This window comes from Arachis stenosperma, chromosome 9 (assembly GCF_014773155.1).
Source record: "Arachis stenosperma cultivar V10309 chromosome 9, arast.V10309.gnm1.PFL2, whole genome shotgun sequence".
NCBI lineage: Eukaryota > Viridiplantae > Streptophyta > Magnoliopsida > Fabales > Fabaceae > Arachis > Arachis stenosperma.
Window position 1 is genome coordinate 142429061 of NC_080385.1, and position 18299 is coordinate 142447359.

An 18299-nucleotide genomic window follows, 5' to 3' on the forward strand; every position below is an offset into this window, starting at 1 on the left:
GTTGTTAGTTTTATTTTCTTGTCCATCAACTTCAAAACCCCAAAAGAAACCCCATAACCAATAATATGCACACTTCCCTGCAATTCCTTTGAGAGACGACCCGAGGTTTCAATACTATCAGTTTTTATTGGTTTACTTAAGTGACAAGCAAATTAAACTTTGATTGAGGGTTATTTGTCAGTTTAGATCTATACTTCGACGAGATTATTTTTGTGAAAATTCTATACCGACGATAATCCTCATATCAAGTTTTTGGCGCTGTTACCGGGGAATTACAAATGTGCGCTTGTTATTAGTTATTGTATATATGATGATATTGTGAATAACTTGTTTTTATTTTCTCTTCTCACTATGAATTCTCATCACTTTGACTATGAGTTTAGTTCTAACTATGTTGTAGGAAATGATAATTTCAACGAGGATATGCATCAAAAATGGGACAATCAAAGGTGGGAGGAGTCTCAAGCATATGATCAACCTTTATGGCAACAACCTCCTCCAATGTACTACGAGCATGAACCATATCATGATGCATATCAATCCAATGGATATGGTGGACCTTGTTGTGGTTATCAACCAAAACCACCATATGCCTATGAACCATATCCTCAACATAGCCGTCAACCATCATACTCACAAGCCTCATACCACCAAACACCTTCCTATAACTCATATCCATCATACCACCAACCTCATTTACCTCACCCTTGTGACTATTATGAGCGAAAACCCTTAGAGCCACCGCAATTCTAACATCAATACTCCCAAGAACTACTATTTTCATATACACCACCTCAATACTCTCACCGGTATAAACCACCTTCCGATTATGAACTCTTTCTCCCAAACAATGAACCCTTCTATCCACCCCAAACTCCAATGAATGACACTCTCATTTCATTTCTTCAGGAGCGACATGAAGCTCAAAGGAAGTGATCATAGTAATTGGGCTTGAAACTTCTCTCTCACAATTCTTATGATTTTAGATCTAAAATTTGATAAGTGACATTGAATTAATCTTAATCTAGATATTAAGAATTGTGTGGTTTTGAATCAGAGATCATACTTCACCTCTTTTCATGAGTAATTGATCAAGGAATTGACAATTGATTAAGTCAAGAGAAATTGAATCACCAAAGAATCGAGGTTCAATTACTTACGATTTGCTTGAGATCTAGCTTGCATGATTGAGAAGAAAGTGAGAATCATTAATCATGAAGATTCAACATCTCCAATCCTTAATGTTTTGATTCAAATTACTCTCTCCGTCATTTCATTGCTTTCTAATTCAAGTCACTTAATAACTCTCTTTTAATTCCAACAATTTTCTACTTCTCTTTAATATTTGTCATTTAATTTTCCATTTTTAATTCTCCGTTTTCACTTGATAGCTTTCAGTTTAATTCTTATCATTTACAGCTTCCTCTAATTCTTGTCAATTAATTGTTTTCTTTTAATTTCTAGCATTCATTTAATTATTGTCAATTAATTACTCTTATTTTACTGTTTTAATTTACTACTTCATTTACTTATGCTCATTTATTTGCCTTCATTTAATTTTATCAGTGTTGCTTTCATTCTAAATTTTGAATCTCAATCCATGTTTTGAATCATTTAACTAGAATAGTCAATTAATCATGTTACTTGATCCGTAAATCCTCATGGGAACGATAACCCACTCATTGTAGTATTACTTGATATGATTCAATGCACTTATCGAATTGTGAGGTTGCTATAGCTCGCATTAGTGAGCTAGTCGGTTACCTGATCGAGTCGCTCCCAAATTTGAAACCAAGCCAATGCTCTGCCTTCTAAGCTGACAGCCACTAAATCTATCTTTTGTTCCTCTGGGATGTCATAGATCTGGAAGAACCTCTCCACCTGAAAAATCCAGTGAATAATATCTTCGGTGCTTAAAAAACGCAGAAAATTGACATTCATGTGTCACTGCAGAAAATCCTCAAGCCGCTGGGGCGAGTTGGACCTGTATTGCCGTGAGTTGCTCCTGGTAATTGTCGAATTTCTCGGCTAAACGGTTAATAGCTGCCTGCATTGATTGCATTCTCGTGTTCTCAGCCATTCTCTCAACAAGAGCACCAATTGATACATAGGTGTTACTGCTGGGGAATAAATCAAAATGAAAAATAATTATATATAGTAAAAGCAATAACGGGTTCTAAGGTTCAATGCGTAAGGATGGAAATATATCAAGTATAATAAGAAGAAAATGAAAAGACAAAAAAAAAAAAACATAGAAAATATATAGAGGGTACAAAAAATAAACAGAAAAAAAATAAAAGATAAAAAAAGAAGAAGACTTACATTCCATAATACTTTTTGTTTTGCCCCTTTCTTATATTTTTACTCTTTTTCCCATTAATCAGTGATTTTTTGGGATTATGTCTCTTTTCGGTCTTCACTATGACCCATTTTCTAATTGTTTTATCTTTTCTACCCGTATCATAACACTTAATAACAATAATTTAATTTTATTAATAAATATTTTAAATAAAACTAAAATTAATAAAAACATATGCTAAAAATTAGTCTAATTCTGTTTTTTAAATAAATTATTGAAATTCAAGATAAAAACTTAAAAATATGTACTAACAAATAATAATTTAATTTTACTAATAAATATTTTAAATAAAACTAAAATAAATAAAAAATAGTTGCAACTTCTAATATTTTATGTAAAATACCAAAATATCTAAAACTAATACTACTCATTAATAATAAAAAATATTTTATGTAAAATAACAAAATATCTAAAACTAAATACTACTCATTAATAATAAAAGTTGATTACGTGTGACACGTGGAAAACAAAATTACAGACCGCAATGTGTTTTTGTTTTTTTAACAAGTTGACGTTTTGCAACGTCAAAATTGTTGTATCTAAAATAAATATTAGATAATCATCAAAATTTATTATTTTTTATTATCAGTTAATGATTAATATTTAAAAATATAAAATAAAATATGTTATTAAATTATTAGATTAAGTATTTATTTAAGTATTATTAAATTAATAAATTTTTTTTTTATTTTTTAACATGTTTAATAAATTTTTAGTATTAAGAATAAAGACACTAAAAAAATAAAAAACATTTAAAAAGTTATAATTTATATCTTTTTAAAAAAATATTTTTATATAATAAATAAATAAAAAATATTTTTATATTATTATATTTAAACATAATTAATAAAAAATATTTTTACATAAAATATCTAAATTTAAAATAATTTTTATTTTTTTATAAGATTAAAAAAAATAACTTAAAAAAGAATTTTTTTTATAAGCTCACTTAAATAAATTCTAAAATATTTACATTAAAAAAATTAAATTAATAATTAAGCAACCACCAAAATCAAATAATTTATGATAGTCCCTAACATTTACAAAATAAAATTCATATATATATACATACAGTGTGCAGTGTCTTAGAGTTTTTCATTTGTCCTAGGTTTCACACAAACACTGAACCCAGTTTCCCAGCCTCACCCTGACCCTGAGCTCCCTGGGCTCCCTCCCTGCCTCTTCACTCTTCTCTCTCAAGCTCTCTCGCATTTTCAGAGCACCGGCGGCGGCAGCGGGATTCCCTCACACATTCGCGGCGGCGCTCGTCTCTCCTCTCTCACAGCTCTGCCTCTCTGCGGCGGCAAGTCTCCCCACATTCGCGGCGGCGCGCTCGTCTCTCCTCTCTCACGGATCGTCTCTGGTTCTCTCGGTGGCGGCAAGCTCCTCCTCTTGGTAACTGGTACGCTATTTGTTTATTTTGTTTATTTTTGTGTTTGTGGGAGGGATGTTTGATAATTGTGTTTGATTATGTATTTGATTACTGATTCTGTTTGATTACTGTTATTCATTTTGTTTGAACATTTTCTTACTGTTATGTTGTAATTGATTTAGCTATTGATGATGTAGTTGGTAGTTACCGTCGCCGAAGATTCAATAAATCAAATATCCACTTTTTCAATATTTGCTATTATTGTATTATTTTACATGAGTATCTTCCGACATCACATGTGAATCATCACATTATAAAAAGGAAGAGAATGATAATAGAATATTATAGAATAATTAAATAAGTAATAAAATTAGGAAAATAAATACGAACTTGTACTAAGATATCTAGTGAATTAGTGGTACATCATATTCACATTTTAATTTATTTTACCTTGTGTTTTCCTCCGGACACTCTTTTTCTGCTGCTGCTTCTTCTTCTTCCCTTCACAGCCACCATGTGTGGGATTCTTGCAGTGTTAGGTTGTGTTGACAACTCTCAGGCCAAACGTGCTCGCATCATCGAGTTATCTCGCAGGTTCGATTTTCCATCATGCACTCACATTTCTCGAAACTTGTTTCTTTTCATTTTAATTAGTAATAAACTTTAAATATTTTCATTTATTTAACAAAAACATTGAAAATTACAATTTTCTAATTGCGTTAGTGTGCGCGCTTTTGAAAGATTCCCTGATGCTTGGCATTTAGGCGACATAGGAGGTCAGTAATTTTTTAATTATTTTTGTGATTTGGTTCTGATTGATTATAAAATGGAATCGGAGAATGCAGATTAAAGCATAGAGGACCTGATTGGAGTGGATTGCATTGCCATGGAGATTGTTATCTTGCTCATCAAAGGCTTGCTATTGTTGACCCCACTTCAGGGGATCAACCACTTTATAACGAGGACAAGACTGTTGTTGTCACAGTATGCACCAGTCACCTATGATTACATTATTGTTATAATTATATATTTGTATCATTTGAATGTTCTTTAGAAGAATGCTTTATTTATTTCTTCTAATTCTGAAAGTCAGATGAATGTGGTAATATGGAGCTTTTAAGTCTACGTCGATGCCTATTGATAGTAATGTATATTTCTATTTATTTACTCCCAATAATTTTTGGATGAGGTGATATTGCACAAAACATAATACAAATATGCATTGTGTCATATAATCTAATTCTGAAAGATGTTAGTATATATGATTTACGAATAAAGAGGTGTTGTGTGTTATACTATTTACACAAGAGGCTCTAGTAACGTGTACTTTTTTGAGCATGTATAAGAGTTGACATTAAAAATCAGTTGTCCAAAAAATGGAGTTCAAATATACTCATGTGTGCAATCCTTTTTATTGAACTAATTTTGATGATATGTATGTTTAGTAAAGTTTCCAAATGTTTTAGCCTTATATATTTTCTTTTCTTGTTGAAACTGTGCCATTAGGTAAATGGGGAGATCTATAACCATAAGGAACTGAGACAGAAATTGAGTTCCCACCAGTTTCGAACTGGAAGCGACTGTGAAGTCATTGCTCATCTTGTAAGTGTTAAGAAATCTTTTATATTTACTGATTATTGATCAACTTCCCCCCATGAGTTATATGTATTATCTGTAAAATGTACTTTTGTTTTGTTTCATCTTTATCATAACATGGTTATCATGTAGTACGAAGAGTATGGAGAAGAATTTATTGATATGCTGGATGGGATGTTCTCCTTTGTGCTTCTTGACACAAGAGATAAAAGCTTCATTGCTGCTCGTGATGCTATAGGCATTACCCCTCTTTACTTGGGATGGGGGCTTGATGGTTTGTGGCTTCCTCTTGTTTTTGATATTTGAGACATTTTTGAATGTTTCACCTTGAGCTTAATGATGTCCCACATCTCAAAGGTTTGTGTTTGGTTACTATTCTGAGATAAAGGAAACAAATACACCGGGGATAGAAATAAATTTGTAGAAGGGAACAAAGACAAAAACTTGAAAATCGTCCCTATACCAGGATAAATCTTTAGATAGTGTCTCTACTTCTAAAATAGAGAGACACTAAAAACATGTCTTAGGAATATTTTTAAACTAATTTGTGTATCTTCTAAAAGAAGGGATGTTGGAGACGTATCTCTATCATCCTTCGTCTCTTGGTACGAACCAAATGCTGGTGAGCTATCTATCGTCCAATTTAAGTCAATTTGAAATATTTCCAGAATGGTTTTAGTGGCTCTAAAAAGTGAAATAAATCACGAGCTGGTTGCCATCTCAGTGTTTCCAGCAGTTGAAACATTTTGAGTGTCTAAACCAATACATACCCTTGTGTTTTAAGTATAATTAATACTACACAACATATTGGTTTTCAAACACAGTTTAATCCTCTCAGTATTTGGCTTGTTTGTTTATGCTTTTGTGTCACATTAATGAATCAAATGTTTTACCTATGGAAGGGATGATTTATTTGCAGGATCGACATGGTTTGCATCTGAAATGAAAGCTTTAAGTGATGATTGTGAGAGATTCATATCTTTTCCGCCAGGGCATATATATTCCAGCAAACAGGGTATAGACACATGCCTTGTATTCTTGTTCTTTAAATTATAAATTTTTCTTTATATATTATGTAATCCATGAACATTGTTGAAATATGTTGTGCTTGTAGGAGGATTAAGAAGATGGTACAATCCACCATGGTTCACAGAGCAAATTCCATCAACACCCTATGATCCTCAGATCCTACGTCAAGCCTTTGAAAAGGTATGATACTATTTGGTCGTCACAATGTAATTCATTTTCCACTTTGAAATGATTCTTCCTCATTTTAAAATTTCAATTATTCTGCATATATATGCTTAGAGAGTGGTTCAGATACTCTTCAAAACTTTAGATATCCTGGCATGCCGTATTTGTGACTATTGTACGCTTTGTTTAGGAATCTGAAACCATTAGTTTCGATCGGCAAACTACTTAGGTGGAAGAAGCGTGACAGTAAATTTTGGGGGAAAAACAAAGAAATTGAAAAGGGACTGTCAAATTTCTATGTGCTTTCTTAGGAAATGGATGTATCAGTTTGAATAAATTTCTATATGAACTCAACCGGATATTAATTATTTTTCTAATTATTATTATTATTTTATTTAGGCAGATAGAGTTAAATCAAGGTGGAATCGAGTTTCCTCTTTTTTATTTTTTCTTTCTCAGATATACACTTTAAAAGTTTATTCGAGTTCAGATGCACCTGATATAATTACCCTATGAAAAATATATTTGCATTTCATGAATATTACATCACTAATATGTTGAATCCAATGGCTTGGTACCCAAATTATGGGGTTACATATATAGTTTAAGAAGATTTCAAACATTAAATTATTTGATACACTACTAATGTGTGTGCTGCATGGACAATAATTTGAGGAGTCAGGATTGATTTTTCCAATGTGCTTATTTGTGAAGGGAAATAATTCTTTCTTGTTAATTTTACTTGTCGTTGGTATACTATGCTATCATTTAGGCTGTGCTTAAGAGGTTGATGACTGATGTACCTTTTGGCGTTCTTTTGTCGGGAGGACTTGACTCATCGCTTGTCGCTGCTGTGACCAATCGTTTTGTGGCTCAATCTGCAGCTGCACAACAGTGGGGATCGCAGTTGCATACTTTCTGTATTGGTTTAAAGGTTAGAATTCATTCTTCAATATAGGTGAAAATAAGCCTCATTATCCTCCTTTAAAAAAATAAATTGGTGTATTAGATTGTACATGCTTCATCTGAATTTTGTTCACCGTTCAGGGCTCTCCAGATTTGAAATTTGCAAAAGAGGTAGCAGATTATCTTGGTACTCGACATCATGAACTTTATTTCACAGTTCAGGTGGTTGTTTATCATCATTGCTCTATTTTTGAAAAACATTAATCTTGTCCTGGCATTTCAATTTTTTGTTCTTTTTGCTTTTGTACTTTTATTCCATAACAGGAAGGTATAGATGCACTTGAAGAAGTCATTTACCACATTGAAACATATGATGTAACGACTATCAGAGCAAGTACTCCAATGTTCCTTATGTCCAGAAAAATCAAATCCATGGGAGTGAAAATGGTTCTTTCGGGAGAAGGTTCAGATGAAATATTTGGAGGTTACCTATATTTCCATAAAGCACCTAATAAGGAAGAGTTTCATGAAGAAACATGTCGAAAAGTAATAGCAAATTGTTACATCATCATGTTTGATTCGATGCAATTTGAAAATTTAATGCACTTAACCTATTAAATTTTCTTCCTCTTTATTAACCTATTAAATTTTCTTCCTCTTCATTCCTAGTGTACTTTACCTTTTCATTCAAGATTTTGGTTTCCTGATCTCACAGATCAAAGCTCTTCACCTTTATGACTGCCTGAGAGCAAATAAATCAACTTCAGCATGGGGTATAGAGGCACGTGTACCATTCTTGGATAAAGAATTTATCAACACAGCCATGAGTATTGATCCAGAGTGGAAAATGGTATTTTATGTTCACTTTTTTCTGTGTTCCTCTTGGTTTGATCGCCTGCAATGTTGATTGAATTTCTCTTGCTTCAGTTTAACTGTTAAGGTCTTATTCTTTTGATCATTGTTCATCATCATAACTCTTCTGTTGCATCAACTTCTTATCTACTCTTTAAGGTGTTACGGTGTAGCTTACTGGATAAGGCATGTCTTGACACTACTAACAAGAAACCTTTGTGAATTTGATTCAATGGTCATGTGAAGTTAATCTTTTTAGCTAAGTTTTTTAATCACATATGAGATATATGACCATTTCACAGATACGACCTGATCTCGGAAGGATAGAGAAGTGGGTATTGCGCAATGCATTTGATGACGAAACAAATCCATATTTACCGAAGGTTTGTAAAAAATTTCCGGCTCACACTGATTATTATCATCTCACATGGTGAAGGCTATCTGAAACGTTGTATTGCTTTGCCATTTTTAGCACATTTTGTACAGGCAGAAGGAACAGTTCAGTGATGGTGTAGGGTACAGCTGGATTGATGGCTTGAAGGAGCATGCTAACCAACAAGTAAGCTCTTACTTGCAGCTTCTTGTGTTGCAAACTATCGGTAATTAACTTTTATAGAGTTCCATTGATGCCATCCCATGGTTTCTGCTCTTTTTCACTTTACAAACTGACAGGTCACAGATGGAATGCTGTTGCATGCTAACTATGTTTACCCTGAAAACACTCCCACAACAAAAGAAGCATACCTCTACAGGACAATTTTTGAGAAGCACTTTCCAAAGGTGGGTTTTCTAAGTTTCTTTTTAAAATAAACATCCCCCCATTTCTTTTTTTGTGCTCAAGAAATCTTGTTGAAAATAATGCATGTTAATGAATGCAGTTAACAGTGTGATAATTGATAAGTATTTAGAATAATAGGATGTGATAATATTGTGGAAAATAGTAAAGTTATGGCATTTTTATTATTGTTCTTTAAATTTCCGTCCGAAATAACATAAGTTATAAACACTTGAGTAGTTTTTGTTATCGAGCTAGCTTTTGATATAGAGTTAGATTCGCAGTTTTTGAAGACAAATCAAATTGACTTTGCTTACAAACTTATATCTTGCCGAAACCCATCTCTAATTATGTTGCAACCATTTTAACAGAATGCTGCAAGGTCAACCGTTCCAGGAGGTCCTAGTGTTGCGTGCAGCACGGCAAAAGCTGTGGAATGGGATGCCGAATGGTCAAAGAATCCTGACCCTTCTGGCCGTGCTGCTCTTGGTGTTCATGCAGCGGCATATGAGGCTGCAGCGGATGCAAAAACAGCCGAGCCTAAAAACGGGACCCTCTAAGGCCTTTATTCTGGCTTCGAAGAACAAAAAAATGCAAAGCTTTGTCTAGTGAGGCTTATTTTCAGGTAGATGAAAAATTAAACTCGAGGAAAAGATTGTGGTTGCTCATTTGTATTTCGCACGGTTAGCACAACATTTTAAGCTGTTTTGACACTAGGGTAGCGTTTGTTTTGAGGTATTGAGACAGAGACTGGGATATGCTTGTTGGTTCAAAGACTGGTACTAAAATTTCTGTCTTTGTCATCAAAATTTCAGTATTTCAGTATCTCCAAAAAATGGGGACATAGGAGACTAAAACTATTAGAGATGGAAACTGAAACTTTAATAACATTTTATACCTAAAATACCTTTATTTCAATTAATTAATTCCAATTTTACCTTTTGTACAAATTAAATTAGAATTTTATTTTTGTTTCAATTTCTGTCTCCCATCTTGTACCAAATAGAATATTAAAATTTATTTTAATCTCTATCTCTTAGTCTTTGTCTCTTAGTCTAAGTTTTTTTGTCTCTGTCTCTCCACCCAACGCTACCTAGCAGAGTAAGATAACCTTTAATGTATACTGTTAGCAATCTTTCTTACATTGTGTTTGAGTAAGAGTCCTTTAACTGGAGTTGCAATGGCAACTCAAATTCATAAATAACAACAATGAAGAGTTCCTGTAAAGTGAACAAAAGATAAGAACTTTGCTCTTTGGTTTGCTATAGTACTTGAGGCTCTGTGGGTACCCTCAAGCTGCCAAGGGCACTTTGATGGCGTTCTTTGTCTCAACTCTCAATAGTCTTTCAATTTGGGACATCACGCAAAATAAATAAATAAACTTTCTCAGGACACCTTGCCTTTAAGAAGCACACTATTGATTCTTTTCTATTTTGGTTATTTTAACGTGTTCCTCTTCCAAAAATTAAAAAACAAGACTCAATTCTTTGGAATATCAAATTACTCCTATATACTATTCTCTTTTTGCAATACTATTTGTTAGATCAATAGATTTCTCAAAATTTTTTAATCTTAATTGATGTTGTATAGTGTAATTTCAATCCCACACCACACAAGATTTAAGTGGGGAAAAAAAAACATGCAAGAGAAAATTTTGTACGTGCGAAATCACCCTTGCACCCTTTACAAAATCAATTGAGAAAAAAAAAATGAAAAAAATTCATTTCTACCTGAAAATTGTTCAAAAACATAAATTTGCTCCAATTTGTAAAAACATAAAATTTTTTTGTTTTTAAACTAAAATAAGTCATTTGTAACGAATTCGAGTGGAGATTAATTTGATTTGTAGTGGTACATAAACAAATTATGTTGTGACAAATCGTATAATTTGAAAATACGATAAAAATAATTTAATAAATAATATATTTTTTATAAGTAATAAAAAAATTATATTTAATAAATAACATATATTTGATCTAAATTTTTATAGTAATATTAAAATAATTATTTAAAAAAAATATATAAAAATCAAAACAAAATTTAATCTTTAGAATATTTTACTTTAAAAAAAAATTAGTAATTTATAATATTTTTTAAAAAATTATTTGACATAAAATTATTAAATTTTAAAGATAAAAATTCTTCTTTCTTTAATAATATTTACAAAAAATTATATTAAAATTTAATTTTTATTTTTCTAAAAAAATATATATTCAATATCTAATTATTTTTATCACATTTTTAAATTTTTTTAAAATTTAGAGTAATACCCCAAATAGGTCTCCAAGAAATTCACGATTAGACAAATTTGTCCCCCACAAAAATTAACTAAAATTTTGACCTTGAGGTTTTTAGATATACACCAGATACGTCCCCAAGTCAGTTTGTCCCGGTCAGGACTAACGGTGACGTCCTACGTGGAGGTTAATGGGATGACATTTCAGGTTAACTGCGACATGTCACCTTCAGGACATTTTGGTCCCTATCTACCCTGGACAAAACGACGTCGTATTGGAACCAGGGGCGAAACGACGTCGTTTCGGAGAGGACAAATTCGTCCCCACTTGGGCATAGCAAAGAAACGGTGCCGTTTTAATGTGGGAGACCAATTCAATGCATAAGTTTTCTTATATTCAATGGTGTGGTGTAATTACTCCATACCCCATTAGCTATCTGCTAGGTTTTACGAAGAAACTCTTCCAATTCTTCAGCAACGTTGTTCATAGTCTTTGCTCTAGTTGATTGTGACAGTGGTTATGATGGAGCTCGTGAAGGCAGTTGGTTCCATACCCCATTGATCAAGATTAGTCGAAAGTGTTTTTGAATTTCTGATTTTGTGTACATGCATTGTTATGGATAGTTGTAGCGATTAGTGATAGTGGATAAAATAAGAAATTTATTGTAGCTCTTTATTTAGTTGGAATCTCTTTCTAAATTCCTTTTGTGAATAAACAAATAAGAGGTGGTACTGATGTTGATATATGGATTGTTTATTGACATTTAGATGTCCGAAGATGTGGTCCCTCTGTTTCATCATGATGGAAGTTTTGTTCGAGATAACAAGGGTGACTTGGTCAACATTAATAGAAATGTGAAAAGGTTCTCCCGATAGACGTCGACCTCATTTGCTTTTTTGAATTGCAGAAAATTTTTCTGGAGTTGGGATAACATGACTACAAAGCTATGTACTGGTATGATCTCACTCTGCAATCCTGGAATCTGGTCTACACCCTATTCATGTGGATAAAGAAATCAGAAGCCTGCAGAAAAATAAGATACAGAATGAAAATACGGATGAATTTTACATTTATTTTGACCGTCCGATATTGGAAGGGGTGGAGGAAATATTATCTGATAATGATGAGGCTGTTGAGAAGGTAATTGTTAAGGATGCTGGGTTGGACAATGATGCAGACAATGAGAGTAGTTCAAGTGATGATGATGGGTATGAATCTATTGAAGATGAGCCATATAAGCCCCCACCTTCAAGCTATAGTTTTTCTTATTCAAGTGAGAGTGAAAAGTGTGATAGAAAAAGAGTGGACGGAAAGGTGATAAACCATAATTTTATGGTTTATCTTGTATTGAATTTAGTGAATTTTATTAACTTTTCTCATATTTTTTATTGAAATACCATGGTTTTGTGAATTCTTCCTAATTGTGCTCAATGATTGAAAACATGCTTTTTAGACTTTTAATTATCTAAATTTAATCCACTTTGATTCCACTCGATGCCTTGATGTGTTTGTTAGTGATTTCAGGCTTAGGACGCAAGGATTGGATCAAAGAAATGAAGAAAAAGCATATATGATGCAGAATTCATGGAAAATAAAGATTTGGTGAACGCAAGGCCATGCGTACGTGTAAGGAAGAAATTTGCCAGGCCATGCGTACGCGTGACATGACGCGTACACTTGACAAGCAGCACGTGACCAACTTAAAGAAATATGCTAGTGGCAATTTCTGATCTCACCCAAGCCCAAATCCAACTCAATTATGAAATATTTGAGGCCAAATTCAAGAAGAAACAATGGAAGAGCAATTAGGATAGAATAGAAACATGCTTTAGGTCATATTCTAGAGAGAGAAGCTCTCTCTTCTCTCTAGAATTAGGGTAGATTAGGTTAGATTTCTCTTATATTTAGGTTTAATTCTTGCTTTGATTTAGTTCTCCTTGAAATTTATTATTCTTACATCTTTGTTCTTTTAGTTTTACTTATTAATTCTTTTATTTTGTTGCCTTTATGTTCATAACTCTTGTTGATTTGAATTTCCATTAATGCAATTTATGTTTTATGGTTCTTATTGTTTAATTGAGTTTTTATTGTTGTTTTCTTGCATTTTGTAGTTTTAGATTTTATATTTCTTGCTATTTTACCATATTTTTCTTTTATGCCTTCCAGCTATTTGATAAAATGCTTGGTTAAATTTTAGAGTAGATTTTCATACTCTTGGCTTGTGATTGAGGACTTAGGTCCCTTGAGATCATTGATGTCTAGTTTCATTGGTGATTTAGGGTTTTTAGTTGGTTCTCGGACCAATAATGTCCACTTAACTTAACCCTCAGATGTTAGAGAAAAACTAAGTGAAATTAATCCTTTTGTAATCACCATGTTGTGGTCAATGGTCCAAGATAGAAAACCTTGAATTTTAATCCTTGTCATGAGTGATTTTTAGCATTTATAATTTCTTAGTTGTTAGTTTTATTTTCTTGTCCATCAACCTCAAAACCCCAAAAGAAATCCCATATCCAATAATATGCACACTTCCCTGCAATTCCTTTAAGAGACGAGCCGAAGTTTAAATACTCTCAGTTTTTATTGGTTTTCTTAAGTGACAAAAAAATTAAACTTTGATTGAGGGTTATTTATCAGTTTAGATCTATAATTCGACGAGATTATTTTTGTGAAAATTCTATACCGACGATAATCCTCATATCAAATTTTTGGCGCCGTTGCCGGAGAATTGCAAATGTGCGCTTGTTATTGGTTATTGTATATATGTTGATATTGTGAATAGCTTGATTTTTGGTTTGTTTGCTAGTTTTTGATAGTTTTAGGATTTTGTTTTCATTAGTTCTTATTAGTTTTTGTTTCTATTTCCTTTTCTCACTATGAATTCTCATCACTTTGACTATGAGTTTGGTTCTATCTATGTTGTATAAAATGAGAATCTCAACGTGAATATGCATCAAGGATGGGACAATCAAAGGTGGGAGGAGCCTCAAGCATATGATCAACCTTTATGGCAACAACCTCCTCCAATGTACTATGAGCATGAACCATACCATGATGCATATCAATCCAATGGATATTGTGGACCTCGTTGTGGTTATCAACCACAACCACCATATGCCTATGAACCCTATCCTCAACATAGCCCTCAACCATCATACTCACAAGCCTCATACCACCAAACACCTTCCTATAACTCATATCCATCATACCACTGAAGAATCGGATTTCCTATCGGTAAAGAAATATAAAAATATGATTGCGTTGTAAGTATAGCTTCTAAACCAACAGTAAATCCTTTCTTATAAAAATTTATAAACCGAAGTATTCAAACCTCGGGTCGTCTTCTCAAGGAATTGCAGGGAAGTATGATTTATTATTGGTTATGAAAAATAGTATTTTGGGTTTTGAAAAGGTTTTGAATAAGAGAAAATAAATTGTAGGAATTAATAAATTAATAACTAAGAAAAACTCTTGGCAAGGTATGAAAATTGGAAGTCCTATCCTAGTTATCTTTATCAATGGTGATGAGAATTATATTTTTTCTCTCACTCAGTCAACCTCTAACTATGAAGGTAAGTGGTGGACGAAATTGTGATCATCAACAATGGCTCCAAAGACTTGGGGCTCTCAAACATAAATCACACTTTGTCACAACTCCGCACAACTAACCAGCAAGTGTACTGGGTTGTCCAAGTAATACCTTACGTGAGTAAGGGTCGATCCCACAGAGATTGTTAGTATGAAGCAAGCTATGGTCATCTTGTAAATCCCAGTCAGGCGGATTCAACTATATTAAGAGATTATTGGTTTTTTGAATAATAATAATAAATAAATAGAAAATAGTTACTCATATAATTCAATGGTGGGAATTTCAGATAGGTGCATGGAGATGCTGTGTTCCTTCTGAATCTCTGCTTTCCTACTGTTTTTATCCAATCTTTGTCATTCCTTTCTATGGCAAGCTGTATGTAGGGCATCACCGTTGTCAATAGCTACATCCCATCCTCTTAGTGAAAATGGTCCAAATGCTCTGTCACAGCACGGCTAATCATCTGTCGGTTCTCGATCATGTTGGAATAGAATCCCTTGATTCTTTTGCGTTTGTCATCACGCCCATCAATCGCGAGTTTGAAGCTCGTCACAGTCATTCAATTCTGGAATCCTACTCGGAATACCACAGACAAGGTTAGACTTTCCGGATTCCCATGAATGCCGCCATCAATTCTAGCTTATACCACGAAGATTCTGATTAAGGAATCCAAGAGATATGCGCCCGGTCTAAGGTAGAACGGAAGTGGTTGTCAGTCACGCGTTCATAGGTGAGAATGATGATGAGTGTCACGGATCATCATATTCATCATGTTGAAGTGCAACGAATATCTTAGAATAAGAATAAGTCGAATTGAATAGAAAATAGTAGTACTTGCATTGAAACTTGGGGTACAGCAGAGCTCTACACCCTTAATCTATGGTGTGTAGAAACTCCACCGTTGAACATACATAAGTGATGAAGGTCTAGGCATGGCCGAATAGCCAGCCCCCTTGAAAGACCAAAATTCAAAAGAACTAGATAGTCCAAGACTTCTAATAAACTAGTAAAAAGTTCTATTTATACTAAACTAGTTACTAGGGTTTACATAAGTAAGTAATTGATGCATAAATTCACTTCCAGGGCACACTTGGTGTGTGCTTGGATTGAGCTTGATCTATCCACGAGCTGAGGCTTCTCTTGGAGTTGAACACCAAGTTGTAACATGTTTTGGGCGTTCAACTCTGGTTCGTGACGTGTTTTTGGCGTTTGACTCCAGAATGCAGCATGGAACTGGCGTTGAGCGCCAGTTTACGTCATCTAATTACGAATAAAGTATGGACTATTATATGTTGCTGGAAAGCTCTGAATATCGACTTTCCAACGCCATTAAGAGCGCACCATTTGGAGTTTTGTAGCTCTAGAAAATCCATTTTGAGTGCAGGGAGGTCAGATTCCAACAGCATCAGAAGTCCTTTGTCAGCTTCCTATCAGAGTTTTGCTCAGGTCCCTCAATTTCAGCCAGAAAATATCTGAAATCACAAAAAAATACACAAACTCACAGTAAAGTCCAGAAATGTGAATTTATCATAAAAACTAATGAAAACATCCCTAAAAGTAACTAGATCATACTAAAAACTACCTAAAAATAATGCCAAAAAGCGTATAAATTATCCGCTCATCACAACACCAAACTTAAATTGTTGCTTGTCCCCAAGCAACTGAAGATCAATTAGGATAAAAAGAAGAGAATATAATATAAATCCCAAAATATCAATGAATATTAATTCTAATTAGATGAGCGGGACTTGTAGCTTTTTGCTTCTGAACAGTTTTGGCATCTCACTTTTTCCTTTGAAGTTTAGAATGATTGGCATCTCTAGGGACTTAGAATTTCAGATAGTGTTATTGATTCTCCTAGTTAAGTTTGTTGATTCTTGAACACATCTACTTTTATGAGTCTTGGCCGTGGCTCTAAGCATTTTGTTTTCCAGTATTACCACCGGATATATAAATGCCACAGACACATGACTGGGTGAAACTTTTCAGATTGTGACTCAGCTTTGCTAGAGTCCCCAGTTAGAGGTGTCCAGAACTCTTAAGAACACTCTTTTTGCTTTGGATCACGACTTTAACCACTCAGTCTCAAGCTTTTCACTTGGATCTGCATGCCACAAGCACATGGTTAGGGACAGCTTGATTTAGCTGCTTAGGCCTGGATTTTATTACCTTGGGCCCTCCTATCCATTGATGCTCAAAGCCTTGAATCCTTTTTACCCTTGCCTTTTGGTTTTAAGGGCTATTGGATTTTTCTGCTTGCCTTTTCTTTTTCTTTCTAAATTTTTTTCGCCATTTTTTTTCTTTTTTTTCGCAAGCTTTTGCTTTTTCACTGCTTTTTCTTGTTTCAAGAATCAATTTCATGATTTTTCAGATTATCAATAGCATTTCTCTTTGTTCATCATTCTTTCGAGAGCCAACAATTTTAACATTCATAAACAACAAGATAAAAAATATGCACTGTTTAAGCATTCATTCAGAAAACAAAAAGTATTGTCACCACATCAATATAATTAAACTAAATTCAAGGGCAATTTTTGAAATTTATGTACTTCTTGTTCTTTTGAATTAAAAACATTTTTCATTTAAGAGAGGTGAAGGATTTATGGAATTTATTCATAGCTTTAAGACATAGTTACTACATACTAATGGTCATGAAGTAGAGGCACAAAACATAAACACACATATAGCATAAAAACCGAAAAATAGAGATAAGAACAAGGAAGTTAAGGAATGAGTCCACCTTAGTGAGGGTGGCACCTTTTTGAAGGACTAATGGTGCTTTTTGAGCTCCTTTATGTCTCTTCCTTGCCTTTGTTGCTTGATCCCTAGTGATTTTGGTGCTCTTATCCTTAGTTGCTCCCAATAGTTGTGTGGAGGTAAATGTATCCCCTGAGGTATCTCAGGGATTTCTTGATGAGGGAATTCCTCATGCTCTTTTAATGTGCAGTCAAATGCTCTATTACTGAGCTATGGACCCTTGAGATGAATCTCTCCATCTCCCATGACTCAGAGGTGGAAGCAATTATCTTCCCTTTTTCTTCTTCTTTTTTTTGAGGTTTCTCTTGCCTTAGGTGCCATCAATGGTTATGGAAAAGCAAAAAGCTATGCTTTTACCACACCAAACTTAGAATGTTGCTCGCCCTCGAGCAAAAGAAGAAAGAATAGAAGGAGAAAAAGAAGATATGGAGGAGAGGGAGATAGGTGTGTATTCGGCTATATAGGGTGGGTTTGGGTGGGAAAGAGATGATGGATGTGAGTGGTGAAGAGGTAATGGGGAAGGGAGATTGAGGTGATTGGTGAAGGGTTTTGGGGAAGAGTGTTTATTGGAAAGAGAGGATGAATGGTGAGAAGAGGGGAGAATATGGTAGGTGGGGATCCTGTGGGGCCCACAGATTCTGAGATGATCCTGTGGGGTCCAC

At 33.8% G+C, this 18299-nt stretch overlaps 1 protein-coding gene across 3 annotated transcripts; it reads left to right on the top strand.

Moving 5' to 3' along the window:
• Window positions 1-3466: 3466 nt before the first annotated feature.
• LOC130948810 (asparagine synthetase [glutamine-hydrolyzing] 2-like) lies at window positions 3467-10459 on the top strand. Of its 3 annotated transcripts, none has more exons than XM_057877680.1 (15): window positions 3467-3761; window positions 4241-4325; window positions 4577-4715; window positions 5238-5333; window positions 5460-5601; window positions 6247-6342; window positions 6442-6536; window positions 7294-7455; window positions 7569-7649; window positions 7752-7973; window positions 8143-8277; window positions 8582-8662; window positions 8752-8838; window positions 8952-9059; window positions 9426-10459. In XM_057877680.1, exons 2-15 carry the CDS (start codon window positions 4246-4248, stop codon window positions 9612-9614), a joined length of 1713 nt encoding a protein of 570 aa, XP_057733663.1. In that variant the 5' UTR covers window positions 3467-3761; window positions 4241-4245; the 3' UTR covers window positions 9615-10459. The 3 variants fall into 3 exon arrangements, with proteins under 3 accessions (XP_057733663.1, XP_057733664.1, XP_057733665.1); XM_057877681.1 differs by having other exon boundaries at window positions 4265-4325; window positions 9426-10458; XM_057877682.1 differs by having other exon boundaries at window positions 3626-3761; window positions 4265-4325; window positions 4455-4715; window positions 9426-10458.
• The last annotated feature ends 7840 nt before the right edge of the window (window positions 10460-18299 follow it).

Excerpts from the sequence above, each read along its gene's own strand:
- LOC130948810 (XM_057877680.1), top strand. The coding sequence starts at position 4,246 with ATGTGTGGGATTCTTGCAGTGTTAGGTTGTGTTGACAACTCTCAGGCC. Across the intron at positions 8,278-8,581 it reads TTGATCCAGAGTGGAAAATG|ATACGACCTGATCTCGGAAG; the intron begins GTATTTTATGTT and ends ACCATTTCACAG. Across the intron at positions 8,663-8,751 it reads CAAATCCATATTTACCGAAG|CACATTTTGTACAGGCAGAA; the intron begins GTTTGTAAAAAA and ends TGCCATTTTTAG.